This window comes from Cynoglossus semilaevis, chromosome 1 (assembly GCF_000523025.1).
Source record: "Cynoglossus semilaevis isolate Cse_v1.0 chromosome 1, Cse_v1.0, whole genome shotgun sequence".
Taxonomy (NCBI): domain Eukaryota; kingdom Metazoa; phylum Chordata; class Actinopteri; order Pleuronectiformes; family Cynoglossidae; genus Cynoglossus; species Cynoglossus semilaevis.
The window spans coordinates 19,269,311-19,283,340 of NC_024307.1; the positions used below are offsets into that span (position 1 = coordinate 19,269,311).

Below are 14,030 nucleotides of genomic sequence, written 5' to 3' on the forward strand. Positions count from 1 at the left end.
CGCCATCTATGTAGGAAATGCAGGCAATGCAGGGAAAATGACAGAAGTCTAATGATATTATTATTTAATAATATAATTCGGACAAGTTCATCTGGCTGGGTTAAAAAATCCTAATGGGCTGTATCTGGCCCCCGGGCCATAGTTTGACCATGACTGATCTAAAACATTCAGTTGTAACCCACAGGAAGCTTTACCCCATAGACCTAGGGATAAATAATCATAATCTTGGCCGCGGTCCATAACACACCACCAAGAAACCAAAGTAGTATTTCACATTGTATCCAGACGTATTTTTCAAAAGTAAGGGAGCTGAATCTTTGAGTGGCCAAGCAGCAGCCAAGAAACATGACTTTGAGGGTTGAGTGTAAAGAACAAGAGTGAACAAAAATCCCAACTTAAAATGTCTTCCTGCTGTGCCTAGAACTAAGCCGCTAATGTTGGTTATCATGATTTGACCCAATGGTAAAGGAGATTAGCATGCTAAAGGATCATGGAAAAAGATCAGAGGTCTATCGGTTCAGTTTTCTCCAGAAACTCTGGATTTCTACAGTACGGCAGACCACAAACAGGCACAGCTGACAACTGACCAGCACAAAAACAGATTCAAACACAAACAGTTCAAGAGTTTGTGAATTGTACCTGCTGCATTGGACCTCCCATTGCGTCCAGGCTGACTTGGTTCATAGTCCATCTGCTCCAACTGTGTCCCTGATTGGCTACTGTAGCCTCGGCCCCCTCCACCAGCAGCGATGATTAGAGGTGTGTACACATCTCTGTCCACCTGGGTCATCATAGTTAACTGGTTTAGTTTCAAACTAGTCATTCTTACCTTTCAGAGAATACTTTTTTTTGTTTATTCTTAGATATCCAGTAAAAGGCAATAAAATGACATGGCAGTGGTCTAGCTCTACTGGGCCTGTGTTAAACTGTATTAACCTCCAGCAAGATTCTGTATCTAAAATCTCCTTTTCTCACATGTCTGGAAATAGAAACGGTAATTTTAAGTGTAGAAACAAGCCTTACAAAAAATACAAATAATAATATGTGGCCACTAAAAATCACAATTATACAAACCTAACATATTGAATATAGAAACACTATAATCAATATATTGTCTATATCTGATAGGCTGTTTGGATGAATCATTCCACGAGTTTTTACCTTAAATACATAAGTGGCCCCTCCACCTCCTCCGCCGCCCCCCTTTACTTGGGTTTTGTTCACCAGTGGGCTGCTCTGTTCCAGGCAGATCTTATTCAGGATGCTGTTGGACTGCAAAGAGGCAGAGATGTCAGTGAAGTGAAGAACCACCTCCCAGTATGTTATAGGAGCATGTGAAGGCTGTGCACGTGCAAGAATCCAGCCGCTGACAATGGTGATTAATTGAATGATTGTTCTGTGATTTATCGCAGTATGTACAGAAATGAATGAATTAATTAATTATTAATGAGTGTATTGTACAGATTTATTTCACCAAATGTTCTTTGGCAAAATTCCTCCATGATGTAAAGCTTATCACGCCTGCTTACATATCTGCCTTACATGCAGAAGGTCCTGGGTTCGAGGCCCAGAGTAGCTCCAGCGTGTTGCAGCAGTTCTGCTGTTAACACAACCATTCCTCCAGTGTGCGATCAATAAAGTTCTCTTCATTTATTTATTTATTTATTTTTTCATTTTTGCTGCTTATTGAAATTGTGTGGAATATCACAAGGCTTATCCAACATATTTAATGACATATTTTGAGTAAAGGTCAAGGTAGTACACCGACTGGGCAGATGTAAATAACCCAAGTGGTTGCCTTCAAAATAAAAGCCCTGCATTTGTATTTTGCACATTTATTACAGTATAATGTAATATGTAACATATAGTGCCGTACAGTTATGCATTTAATCAATGTACATCAATATATCATATATGTATAAAGTATATTCAGTTGCTATAAGTAAATATATAGTTAAAGTTTCCAATGAAGGTAGATAACATTAGCCTGGTCCTTCAAAAAGTAGCTGCAAAGCCAAAAAAGTGTGGACACCCTTGGTGTAGAAGGTACTGCAGTAACACATACTTAGACTTTTACTCTACAACGCCCTCACCAGGCCAGTCAAAGACTGTTACAGTTGCATTAACCACATTTTCAGGAGTAGCAGTTTCACTCGGCCAGTTCTTACATGTCTACACAGGTAATACGTATAAGTAGAACTTTCATTGTAAAATTTGATGGCAACATTTACAGTAGATGTTGTCGGTTGGATAATAAAAAGTTATGCATCTCACCTTATTACAGTGTTTTAAAAAATAATTCTTTTCACATGCCATTTACCAATGAGATCAGTGGACAATCCACTGATAATCAGTGGAGACAGCGTGTCTGTCAGTTTCCACTGTTGTACTCTGTGTCCTGGAAATTCACCCTTTTTATTTAAATGAAACTGGACATTTTGTTGGCATATGATGTTTGATTTAGTGACTTTGGCATAGTTGAGCTTTTTTGAATTGATGTGTCTGCCTCGTATGAGCGATCGGGATGAACTGCCTGGAGCCCGTCCTGCACTGAGGACATGGGCGCACGACTTTCCTTCCATCACTCTGTCTAAATCTCACATAAAAACACGCTCATAGTGGCACGTCGCACACTCGGCTTCCTCATCTGTCTGAACCCAATGTGCTCCGGGCTGGGGGGCGGGGGGTTTGGGAGGGCTCTAGTGGCTGTGATTGATGGGTAGAGTGGGTAAAAGGCAGTGCATTCAATTGTGATGGGAAACTCTTCCACACTCTCTGCCTTTCAGTTTTTCTATAATGGCAGCTTTGCGCCCTAAAGTTGAGTTTTTGTCTGGAAAAATAAGAAGATGTGTGTGTGCACGTGTGAGTGTGTATGTGTGAAAGTGAGTGACATGACTATTTGTCCAAAGAGGCTGGATATTACTTACTCAGCCACTCAGTGGAAACATTAGCAATAAGAAATAGAAAAAAATACTTTCAGAGTTGATGTATGCCACGGTCAGAACAGCAGAAGAGAAGAAAATTAAGAATTCCTTCAACAACTTCAGTCTAAACCTTAATGACATCTCAATGACTATGGTGTAGCCTTACTGGCCCCTGCAGCGAAGCCTCATAATCTGCCTTTTGAACAAAACGTGACAAGAAAACAAAAGTTACTTAATTTATTGCCTAACCCCTCTAGAGTGAAGGGGAATCTGGGGCTAATATCATCAATCTGGGCAGGACAGAATACATTACACCTCCATACAAAAAGACCAGGGATTGAACCAGCAAACCAATGATTTAACCCCTTCAATCATCTTCCATGTATAATGCCATAATATCTGTTGTAAGACGTTGGCTTCCACTTTGAAAACTGCAGCTACTTACTTTGACCTATTTAGATAAAACTAAATCAAACATCACCATCAATTCTGAATATGGGGTATAAAATCACTCATCATCATCATTCTCCATTTTGATGTGTGATTTGTACATATGTTCATTTGACTAGAAAGACTGTAGTGTCCTGATGTTTCACCTGAAAAAATAACTTTGATTTATTATCATTTAAGTGTGACTTTGAATAAGGGCATAAAGAATAAAAGAGCGTTGGCGTCCTCCTGTTTGTTTAACTTTATGTGGCCAAGTCATGTATTTATGACCACGTCCTTCCATTCATCAGCTCAATCTTAGAGCTGTTCAGAGGGAGGTGGGGCCAGTCCCTGCTGACAAAGAGGAAGGTGATGTACACTGAACAGAACCATCAATCACACTCACACTCACACTTCTGGTCTATTACCAGTGTCCAGTTCCCTACATGTTTGTGGGTTGTAGAAGGAACCCAGACAAAAACCTTCTGACATAAATGGGCAGAATGTTCCAACTCTATGCAAAAATAATTGATCAGCCGTCTCAGACATTTGGGATGTTTAAAAAAAAACAAGCATAGATGGCAGCATCATTAGCATAAATGTAGCAGAGAAGGCTTTGGTCTTAGTGTTGTGGACTGTGACAATGAGGGAACTCAATGAGGGTCAGCACAATGGACGACAGCCACCACTGGCCAAACAATACGAGTTATCTTTGGCAAGACAATGGGGAGATCATTAGAAAAGTCGATCTCACGTTTAAACAGTCATTGACTGCTATAAAATATTGCAACATCCAGTGTGGATTTCCATTAGGTGGATTGTCAGAGTCTAATTTGTCTCCAAAACAAAGTACACCTGAGAGACATTAGAGTTTTTCTTGACTTCATTCCACTGAAAGTATTTATATTTGGACAAAACTCAGCCTCTCCTCTGAACCAACCGATGGAAAACATCAACAACAGCAACACCACATTTTAAGGACACAAGGCTGCAATTCATGTTAAGATTTAATTTTCACCTGTGAGTGAGAAAATACCCAAATACAGATTGTACTCCGGTGAGGCTTATACTTTGTCATTGCTGCAGATCAGACCAGGTGTGTGTATAAGGAGGTAGTATGAATTGTTATATCGTCAACACAGAAGTCCCGCCATATATTTTCACAACAGTGAAGCACTTCCTTTTCCAGTTTATTACTACTTACAGTACCGCACTGCTGCTCTCCACGATATATGTGGAAAGCAATATATAAAAAGCAGCACTGTGGGGGTGTGGCTTATATTTGGTGCAATTTATGAGTTTAAATGCTTTATTCAACATAAGGTGCAGGTAAATACATGGTACAATACAAAACACTAGCTGAAAACTCCTGAACCTAAAGTGTTGTTATATAAACCCTTATCATTTAATATGGCCATATTTAGGTTTATTTTACTACTTTGTAATTGTGTAATTACACAGAGTGTAAGTTAGTGATGGTAATGTACTTCAATAAAGCAACGATAAAAAACACTTACACTGGGGCACGCGTCTTCTCCTTTTTGGCCCACCAGAATGTAAAGCAGCTGCCCTTTTCTTAGCAGAAAATCAGCAGAGATGTAGACACCATGTGACCTTCTCATGGCTAGCACACTACGACCCCCAGCTGCACCGTAGGCGATAATCCTGGCCAAGAAACGGAATCAGACAATCACAGAATGTCCCAAAAACCTCAAAACCAGGCACTTACTTTTAATTAAATCGAACATTTAGATGAGATTGTTTCATTTTGGGTTATTATATATTTATGGCAACAGTAAATAAACGATGGCTAACCTAGTGCAAGGATACCAAAAGTGGGTATTCATACACACCTTTAGAAAAAGATTCCTAAAATAAACCTGTTTGTTTGTTTTGGGGAGTGCTTGATTACATTTCTCTTCCGTAGTGTTGGAGCTTGGTGAGGTGAGAGAGAATGTTATCCGCTGCCCAAAAGCTACCTTAGCTGCTTGACTAATGACTTTTGGGAGATGCAGAGTGCATATTCATCTCTGTGGCCGTCTGTCAGCTTCATTTAGCAGCTCTGCCTGAAAGCCCAGGCTACATACAAAATGGTGGCATTATTATGGAGAGAAGTGTTTTTTTCAAGGTTGTGAAAGAACAGTGATTGATTCGTCTACACGTGTAAAAACTGTAAAGGTTTTGGCGAGGACTCAAATGTCTGCCTGTCTGCGTCTTTGTTGAGGATGTTGGAGAATGTTAGCTGGTAGTTTTAGTTAAATCGTAGTTTAACACCTGATGTTGTCATGAAAATCCACAAATGGAAAATGGCATTAGACACATGTGCACTGTGTCATTTATCTGTTATCACTTTAGCAAATTATTGTGGCAAGATAAAAGGTGTGAACTATTGATGAAAAAGGGAGAGAATCAACGTACATATCAAGCACTTAACGTCAGTCCTACCTGTAGCTGCCAGTTTCTGGGACCCGCCACATTTGAATTCCTTTCAGAAGACCCCGGGTTCCTACTGTCACATTAACATTGCTGTTCCTGTAGGAATTGATGCACTGACTTGGTGTTGGGCCTTCAGGTCCTGCAGCTCCACAGGTGTGAAAGATCCATTTATCTGTGTGCAAAGAAAATGCAAATACAACTTTTTTTGGGGACTAAAAAGGGACACTTTTTTTGGTGTGATGTTAAAAGATCACAGGTGACACACATTTTTCCTAATTTTCTGTGTAATCCTGAGGGTTACTTCTAATTAGTCATTTTCTCTGTGTAAAGCATACGATTAGTGTTGTCAGGTGGATGTAGTCAGACTTAACACTGCAGCAGTAAATCCTAATTTCAGGCTTGTGAGCAGTAAGGACACCAGGGGCTGAGGCAATACCCTCTCTTTTCCTCTCTCTCTCTCTGCCTGGATGTCAAGGATTTAAGACTGCAGAGCAGATCCATAAACACCGTGCGGCACCTTACATACACCATGTAGAAACAAAAAAAATGCACATTGAATCTTTCATTAACCTTCACCATTGCACGAGCTGTTCTGCCTCACTTTATATCTGCCTGAATGACAGACTGAGAAATGTGTCCATCATAAAAAGCAGAACTGCTTCTGAAATGACCTTACAAGGCTTCACCCATTTGCAGTGGCACAGATGTGGCCAGTTAAAACTTCAGGGCGGTACAATGAAGTGAATGGACGTCTACTTTTCATTCAACATACAATACTAGGCTTCATCAGAGATCTGTTGTTACGAGTGATGTAACCCAATTTGTGACCTAAGTTAGAATTCACATACTAAATGTATAGTATGTTGTTCACCGACGCTAACACAGTGGCAGTATGATAATCTAAGACATAAAATCAGAAGAGTCTGACTTGCTATAATGAAGAAGAAAAAGTTCCCAAAAAACACACAAACTAGTTGGTGAGTTTTAGCACACCACACACGTTAAGCCACATAAAACAACATAGTGGGCCAAAATTGGCTTGCAGGCCTTGAGTTTGACATGTGCTTCACAGGTTCTACCCACTCTATACATCACTCTGGGTGACCTGTATTTTTTCAAGGGCAGCCAGCGCCACCTCTGGTCCCAGACCACTCAAGAAAATATTGATGGAGTAATATATTGTTAAGTAACCTGTCATTGACACAAGTACATACGAAGCCTGGCTGAGTCTCTTCACAGCAACTGCATATTAGTGAAATGGCAGTGTCCATACCGACTTACAGAGAAATTTAAAGATACAACAATGGAAGACAAAGTTTCATTTTGCCCATACTGCTCCCCCTATCTCCAAAACAAGAGGAAAATGCCAACGTCACCACACGGCCTGTGGTTTGGTGGTGACAGGATGAGACTTGTTATTGGAGGGTTGCCAGTTTAATGATAACTGAGCAAGCGTATAAAAAGTCGACCTGCTCGTTGGACATAGTAAGATGCAGCCCACTGCTCAAGTGTGTAATGTGGGTCCTCCACAAATAGGTTAAATGTAGAGGACACGTTTTATTGTCTGTAGCAATATGTATAGTGACAAAAAGTTCACTTGTTTTATGGTCCTGAATAACTGCAATGAACAACTGCCGGCAAATGGAAGGAAAAAAAATATTTTTCACTTGACTTTGTCTTTTATTTACTTTTTACGTATACAGGGGGTCCTGGGATTACTACATGCTACATGAACTAACTGGTGAGTAAAGGTGACAAATATGTTGTCATGCGGCGTTATATGAGAAACAGGGCTTTTTTTTTTTTTTTGGATATTTCAGTTTATAAGCTCTACAATATATTGTGCTACGTTCACTTTCTTTTATTTGTGTTGTTTTTTTCTGGGAACATTTTGCCCTTCGTTCTGGCTCACAGGTGTCAGTCAGACTCTTCTGATGTTTTTATGTCCTAGATTATGATGTTACCACTGTGTAAGTGTAGGTGAGTGACATTGGTACTGATGTACAGTATGTGAGTTTAGACTTCAGGCAAAAATCGAGTTACAATGCAGCATTTGGACGGAGCATTGATGTGAGCTGGGGAGTCACTGTATTTCAACAGTTAAATTTGCTTTTTCCCTAGAGAAACTAGTGAGTATTACATATTTACGTTTTTTTAAATTAATTAACTTAAACACTTTTTTTTATCTCTGAGAAATAAAGCCTACAATTCTTACAAAATTCTCTCACTGAAGAACTGTGAATGACACCACATATCCACATTCTAAAGTTGGGAATGTGTTAAAGCCAATCAGTGCCAATTTTAATATTACCTTACTTAATGGTAGAAAAAAAATGTCATGAAGCAAATAAGCCCAGTATAAGAGTGTAAATTGTTTGACTGTTTAAATGAATGCAGTCCTTGGTATTTCTTTGTCACGTTGACATTTGACATTAATAATTTGTTGAACGTAGGTCTCGGATGTGTCTCCCAGCAGAGTCAAGAGCTGTTCAAACACTGCCTGATGATTATGAGGATCTGCTCTGTGTTGAACTTTGCCATCTCTGGAGCTTATGCTATCACCATAAAAAAAAACCCACTGGCCTCAGTCAATGACATGGACAACATTTCTCACTGTCATCTCAAGGAAATTGTTCCAGTAGAGGCAAAAAGGAGAAAAACAGAAGCTTCTCACTTTATACTGTGGTATTTCTTCAGCCTTTTTGGCTCGAGGTTAAAGCTTGGTTAAAGCACAAGGCAGAATTCCGGTTCCATGTTTGAAAATACTCACAAAATACGCATTTGTGCATTTGTTCTGATGTATCATGATTTAACAGACAATCACGTTTTTAAACAAAACATCCATGTACCTTATTATCGTTTTTACTTACTTAATTTATTCAGTTACGTTTATTTACTTCATTGAAGAGAGAGCATTATTGCCCTGCAGTCTAAAGAAAAAAAAAAAATCACACCTCGACTATCTAACCCTCACTCCTTTGCAGGGTCGCAGGGAAGCGCTGTAGCCAATCCCTGCTGTTAATGGTCGATCGTGGGATACAAACGCCTGAATAAATTCTCATGTAAACAAAGGAAGAGTGTTCAAACTCCAGACAGAGTTGACTGAGGACACGCTTGACATACTTATAGAAATTAATGTTATGCTCATGTCTGCCCCCTTTGGTGGAGTACGGTACTGTTACGTCTCATCAAAAACAGTGAGACTAAATAATTCCATAAACTTTTATTAAATATATTAGAGGGACTGTAGAAGGTCAGGGTGTAAGATTATATTGGCAATCTGTACATTTGTCTCTCTGTGATATAGGAGAGAGTGCAACGTGTTTAAACATTCAAGCGGCAAATTGACTGACTTCAATTCGTCAAATCATCAAAATGATTCTCAATCGCTCATAAAACAACCTTGTAAAAATACAATCATTTTATGTTATTACCCACATGTTGCCTGACTAAAAGAAATCAGTTCTCAGGAAGTGACGCATGAAAAACCTGCTATTGTTTATGATGTTTTCTCATTACCATTGATACTGAGCTGCTTAATTGCCTGGTTAAACTGCCGTAAATGAAGTTAATGGTCAGGTACATCAGTCACTACTGACTGCAGAGATAAAGATCTCCCTCATTAAAAGTCAATTACATTCAATTATTAGACTTAAACTGTGGTACACTTTATAAATTACCCAATAGTCTTGAGGATAATAGACAAACAATTTGGGCTGGTTGTTGATAATTCCAGAGCCGTGATTAAAAAGGTTAAAATGAGTGTAGTAAAAATTGAATAACACGTCTTTGATGGATTATATTAATGGAGTTTCCATGAAACCCAGACACACTGTACAGGAAACAAACAAGTAAAAGCCTGTGAGGAGACTTCTTAGTCTGCACAGCTTTTCACTGTCCTCTGTGACAGTTGTCCTCCTCAGGCTGTCCATTAGAAAGACTGATTATGGCTGGCACGCCGTGAATGGACTTGAATGCTAAATACAAATATAATGGAACTGACGAGTTCCATTAACTTTAATAGACTCTTTTGCCGACATCACTGATTATCAGTCTCATATCATTCTTGTTGACTAATGTTCTCCCTAAAACCCCAAATACTAACAAGTAACAAGTACCTACGGGCTCCTGTCAGACAGGGTTAGAGAGGAAGCATTGGAGCTCAGACATGGATTTCTCTGTATGGTTAATTAGTGAATGGTAAAAACGGTGAAGTGCAGAGAATGCTCAGGAACATACAGTGCTGTGCAAAAGTGTGAGGCAGGTCTTTGAAAAATGTTTACATCTCTTTTATTCAGGCTTTTTTATGGCTAAAAATGTATATATAAATGTTAAATTAATAAATAAAAACCTGAGATTTATGGAAAACCTCAAAGTCCCGGAGGTGAGGAAATAACACAAAAGTAAAGGTTTCTGATTTATACTATGGATCCAGATCCTTTAAGCCCCACCACATGGCTGGAAGTTTAACACTATTTGGCAGAATGCTCGTCCTGCTCCCTATATTTCCTTTCGCACAGTACTGTACATCAGTCCATTTACTTTAAAGAGGAAGAATTAAATACTTGTTATAAATGACTGCGTTATTTGTGACACTTGTATTGTAAACGAGATAAAATAAAAAAAACCAAAAAAGTCCTGCCGTACAGAATACATTACAATCATACAGCCAGCGTCCAAAGAAAAATAAGCCCAGTGCTGATTGCGAGGTTAGTGACGCATGGCTTTCCCATCAGGAGAGGTAATCACAGAAACAGAATCACAGAAAGGAAGTATACTCATCTCACTTAACCCCCCCCCAGACCCCCATCCCCACAGCAACTAATGACACAACAGTCAGATGTGAATGCCACATTTAAGGGTAGAAGAGAAGAAGAAAAGTGTCACTTTAGTATGTATGTACCGGGACATAAGACAAATGTTGCCAGACAGTCAGCGGTATCACATACCTGTAGCAGGGACTAGCAGCCTGGACTGATATAGTGAACAAATAAAGTAAAACCAGTTCACTTCATGCACTAGACCAGATGTTCTGACAGACACAATGAAAACCTGTCCTGGTTAGAATGGGGAAATAAACAGTTGTTGATGTTTGCTGTGGTAATCATTATTCGTGTCAGAGTGAAAAGATGTTTTTTTAATGAAAATAAGACTTGAGGAAGGAAGGGCTGTCTTTGAAATGACCAATTCATAAGCACAGTTTAATTTATTTCCCTGAATTAATTTCTATGATAATTACAAGAGTGAGGGCTGCGTGACCTCAGATCCTCATGTTTCTCTGAGGAGATTTAAGTCCCTTGGCTCTATTATAGCCACACTGACTTTTGCTTGTACCAGCACGTTAGAAAAGCCGTGGGGTTTTTTTCAGCTCTCACAGCAAAACCATGAGACCGATTGTGCCATTGGCTGCACACACTGTGGTGACATAATTAAACAGTTCCTGCTGTCAGACTAAAAAATATGCATCATTTAATTTGCTAATTTACCATCTCTGTGACTCATATTCATCTTGGACTATAATAACATAGGAGGCAGGCTGGATGAAGCACGGTCTGGTCTAATGCTACTGTGTTAAACACAGAACATATGACGTATTTAAGATTTAAGATGACAGAATTAGAAGTGAGTAGATCAGAGGGACAGGTAAGTTGAAACAGTTTGGAAAATGTGAATGAAGACGTAAAGGAGGACATGGGGATAATTGGAGTAAAAGCAGAGGAGGCAGGAGATGAGTGAGTCAGACTCTACTGATGTTTTTATGTCCTAGACTGTGATGTCACCACTGCGTTAACGTAGGTGAGTGACATAAGTGCTGATGTACAGTATGTGAGTTCCAAATTATGGCAAAAATCGAGTTACGACACACCATAGGAACGTAGTCTTTACTATATTCATATCTGATGAAGTTGATTCTGTTTTGTCAGGTGCCTGACCTCCCCTCACATACAAACACCTGTGTTGGTCTGTGGAAAGAATCTTTTGCATAAGACTGTGTTTTAAAAACGTTGCTGCTGTACTGCATGGACTGTTACACAAAATGGGCCACACATTTTTGTTAAGATCTCACAAGGATAAGGGTCCTCAACCACTACTGTTTGTGGTTTTCCAGGCATGTTTTGCTTCAGTGCTCTTGTTAGCACTTTTCAACAGCTGTTGAACAGATCGAAGTTTGAATATTAACTCTGCACTAGAGGCAGACGGAGAAAAGAACAATCTGAGCAACTATTGAAACTTCATTCAGACACAAAAAAAATCTTTTAGACTAATGTTGGAACAAAACCGCTACTAGAAAGCAGCAGAATACAGAAGGACAGAAAGGGGAAAAAAATAGATCTCATACTAGCAGCAGATTCAGAACATAAAAAACATCATTGCAGTACTTGACAACTCAGTTAATTATCCACAAATATGATATTCCTAAAATCCTCAACATTAGGTAGCTTTTTTTTTATCTGCCAAAGATCATCATTATCAGCACTGCAAATGTGTGGTGGCAAAGCCCAGAGGGGTATGTCACATGTGAGTTTGGTTGTACGGGTAAAACATAGCAAAAGAGCAGAAGACAAAAAAAAAAGTTTAAAAGATATAATAACGTGAGTTGTGATAGAATTCCTCCTGAAAGTGAACAGTCAAACTTACAGTAATCAGGCGGCTTCTTCAGAGGTTTGGACATGGTCGTACTCTTAAGCTGGTTTGTGTTGGTCAGCACAGGAGGAAATTCACCATTGGCTGAAATAGAACACACAAACGTATGGATGAAAGAAAAGATTTTGACCATTTGGTGTTTACATTTATCCTGATGATGTCACACACAAAAAACAACAGCTGGGGAATGGAGAGACATCTTTCACCGGTCTGAGAGAGAGAGAGAAAAAGAGACAGAGAGACAGAGAGAGACAGAGAGAGAGAGAGAGAGAGAGAGAAAGACACAGAGAGAGAGAGAGAGAAAGAGAGAGAGCATCCTCCACCTCCTCACTCCATCACCCAGTGAAAGTATAATCCCAATCATTGTGGTTGTTTTGAAGCAATCCATCAAAACCCTGTGCTGCACAGCTTTCCCAGGACCAAACTCATGATCCTGCCAGAACCTTGATCCCTTCCCTTCACTTCAACCTCATACCCAAAATGAAGGCAAGACAAAGGATGATTTACTGTTAAGGCTCAAGTGAGAGAAAATCTCCCCTGCAAAGATGTTGAATACGCATTTTAATAGTACAAAGGCTGGATGCGATCCTCATCTAATCAGGGGCTAACAAAATTTCCAGTTTTTACTTTTACAGTAAAATGGTAAAATCATTTAATATAACAGTTTAACGACTCATTAGGAAGTTGACATCAACACTGTATATGATGATGTTCCAACCCATATACATATGTTCCTTGTCCAAGTAGAACAGAATAAAAGATACATACATATTTTACTGTGTTTGGTAAAGCTTTGTAGTTTCTTTGTTGAAGAAAAAGAAAAAAAAATACAAAGATTTTTGCTAAAAGCTCTGCCTGGTGTTTCAGGGGTTTGATACTTCGTGGGAAAAACATCCAGTGGCTCAGTTGCTGCAACATTTTCAATGGTTGCTGTGAATAAAGCTGACAGTGCAGTGATCCACTGAGGATGTGAAGAAACATTAACTGAATAGCAACAGAATAAAACATGACAGTACACGTACACATGAGTAAAGAGCAGCAAAGAGAAATGATCAGACTGTTCTCACTCCTAACAATATTTGTATTTAGTAGGATCACTTGCCAAACCCCTTCACTTGAAAATTGTCTAATAATAACTTGACTCTTGATTGGAAGAAAGTCTAGTCCCAATGGTCATTAATGACCCCTGGTGGGACAGGTCTTTCACGCACCCTATTGAAAAAAGTTAAATTAAATATGTAAAATTTTAGGCATAAAACCAAAAGCATGCCGTGATATTATGAAATTCAGAAAGTTGGGTACATTATGTTATTCTTAGCTTTAAATTGAAAAGCATTTTTAATTTCTATTTTAATTTTGTCAAGACCAGACATTTACAAACACCCTGGGGCCACGATAAAGCCTGTTAAGTTCTGTCCTGCGCAACTTGTCCAATTGTATCATTCAACTTCTGTGATTTTGCCTTTTCCCTTTTCCCCAATAGATGAGATCTTGTCTTTTGCAACCAGACTTTGAAAAAACTGAGCTTTACCTCTCAGGGATGTTTAATAAAAAAGGGGCTGAGTCATTTCAGATGTCCGTGAAAACCAAATTCTG

The 14,030-nt window shown here is 39.1% G+C and overlaps 1 protein-coding gene across 1 annotated transcript in view; it reads right to left on the reverse strand.

Moving 5' to 3' along the window:
• alk (ALK receptor tyrosine kinase) overlaps positions 1 to 14,030 on the reverse strand; it is a 124,576-nt gene that overhangs the window by 16,483 nt on the left and 94,063 nt on the right. The window contains exons 11-15 of the mRNA XM_025055097.1: positions 12,429 to 12,518; positions 5,799 to 5,961; positions 4,871 to 5,018; positions 1,162 to 1,272; positions 640 to 781 (exon numbers count right to left, since the gene is read on the reverse strand). Coding sequence (XP_024910865.1) covers positions 640 to 781; positions 1,162 to 1,272; positions 4,871 to 5,018; positions 5,799 to 5,961; positions 12,429 to 12,518 — 654 coding nt within the window. The remainder of the gene's footprint in view (positions 1 to 639; positions 782 to 1,161; positions 1,273 to 4,870; positions 5,019 to 5,798; positions 5,962 to 12,428; positions 12,519 to 14,030) is intronic.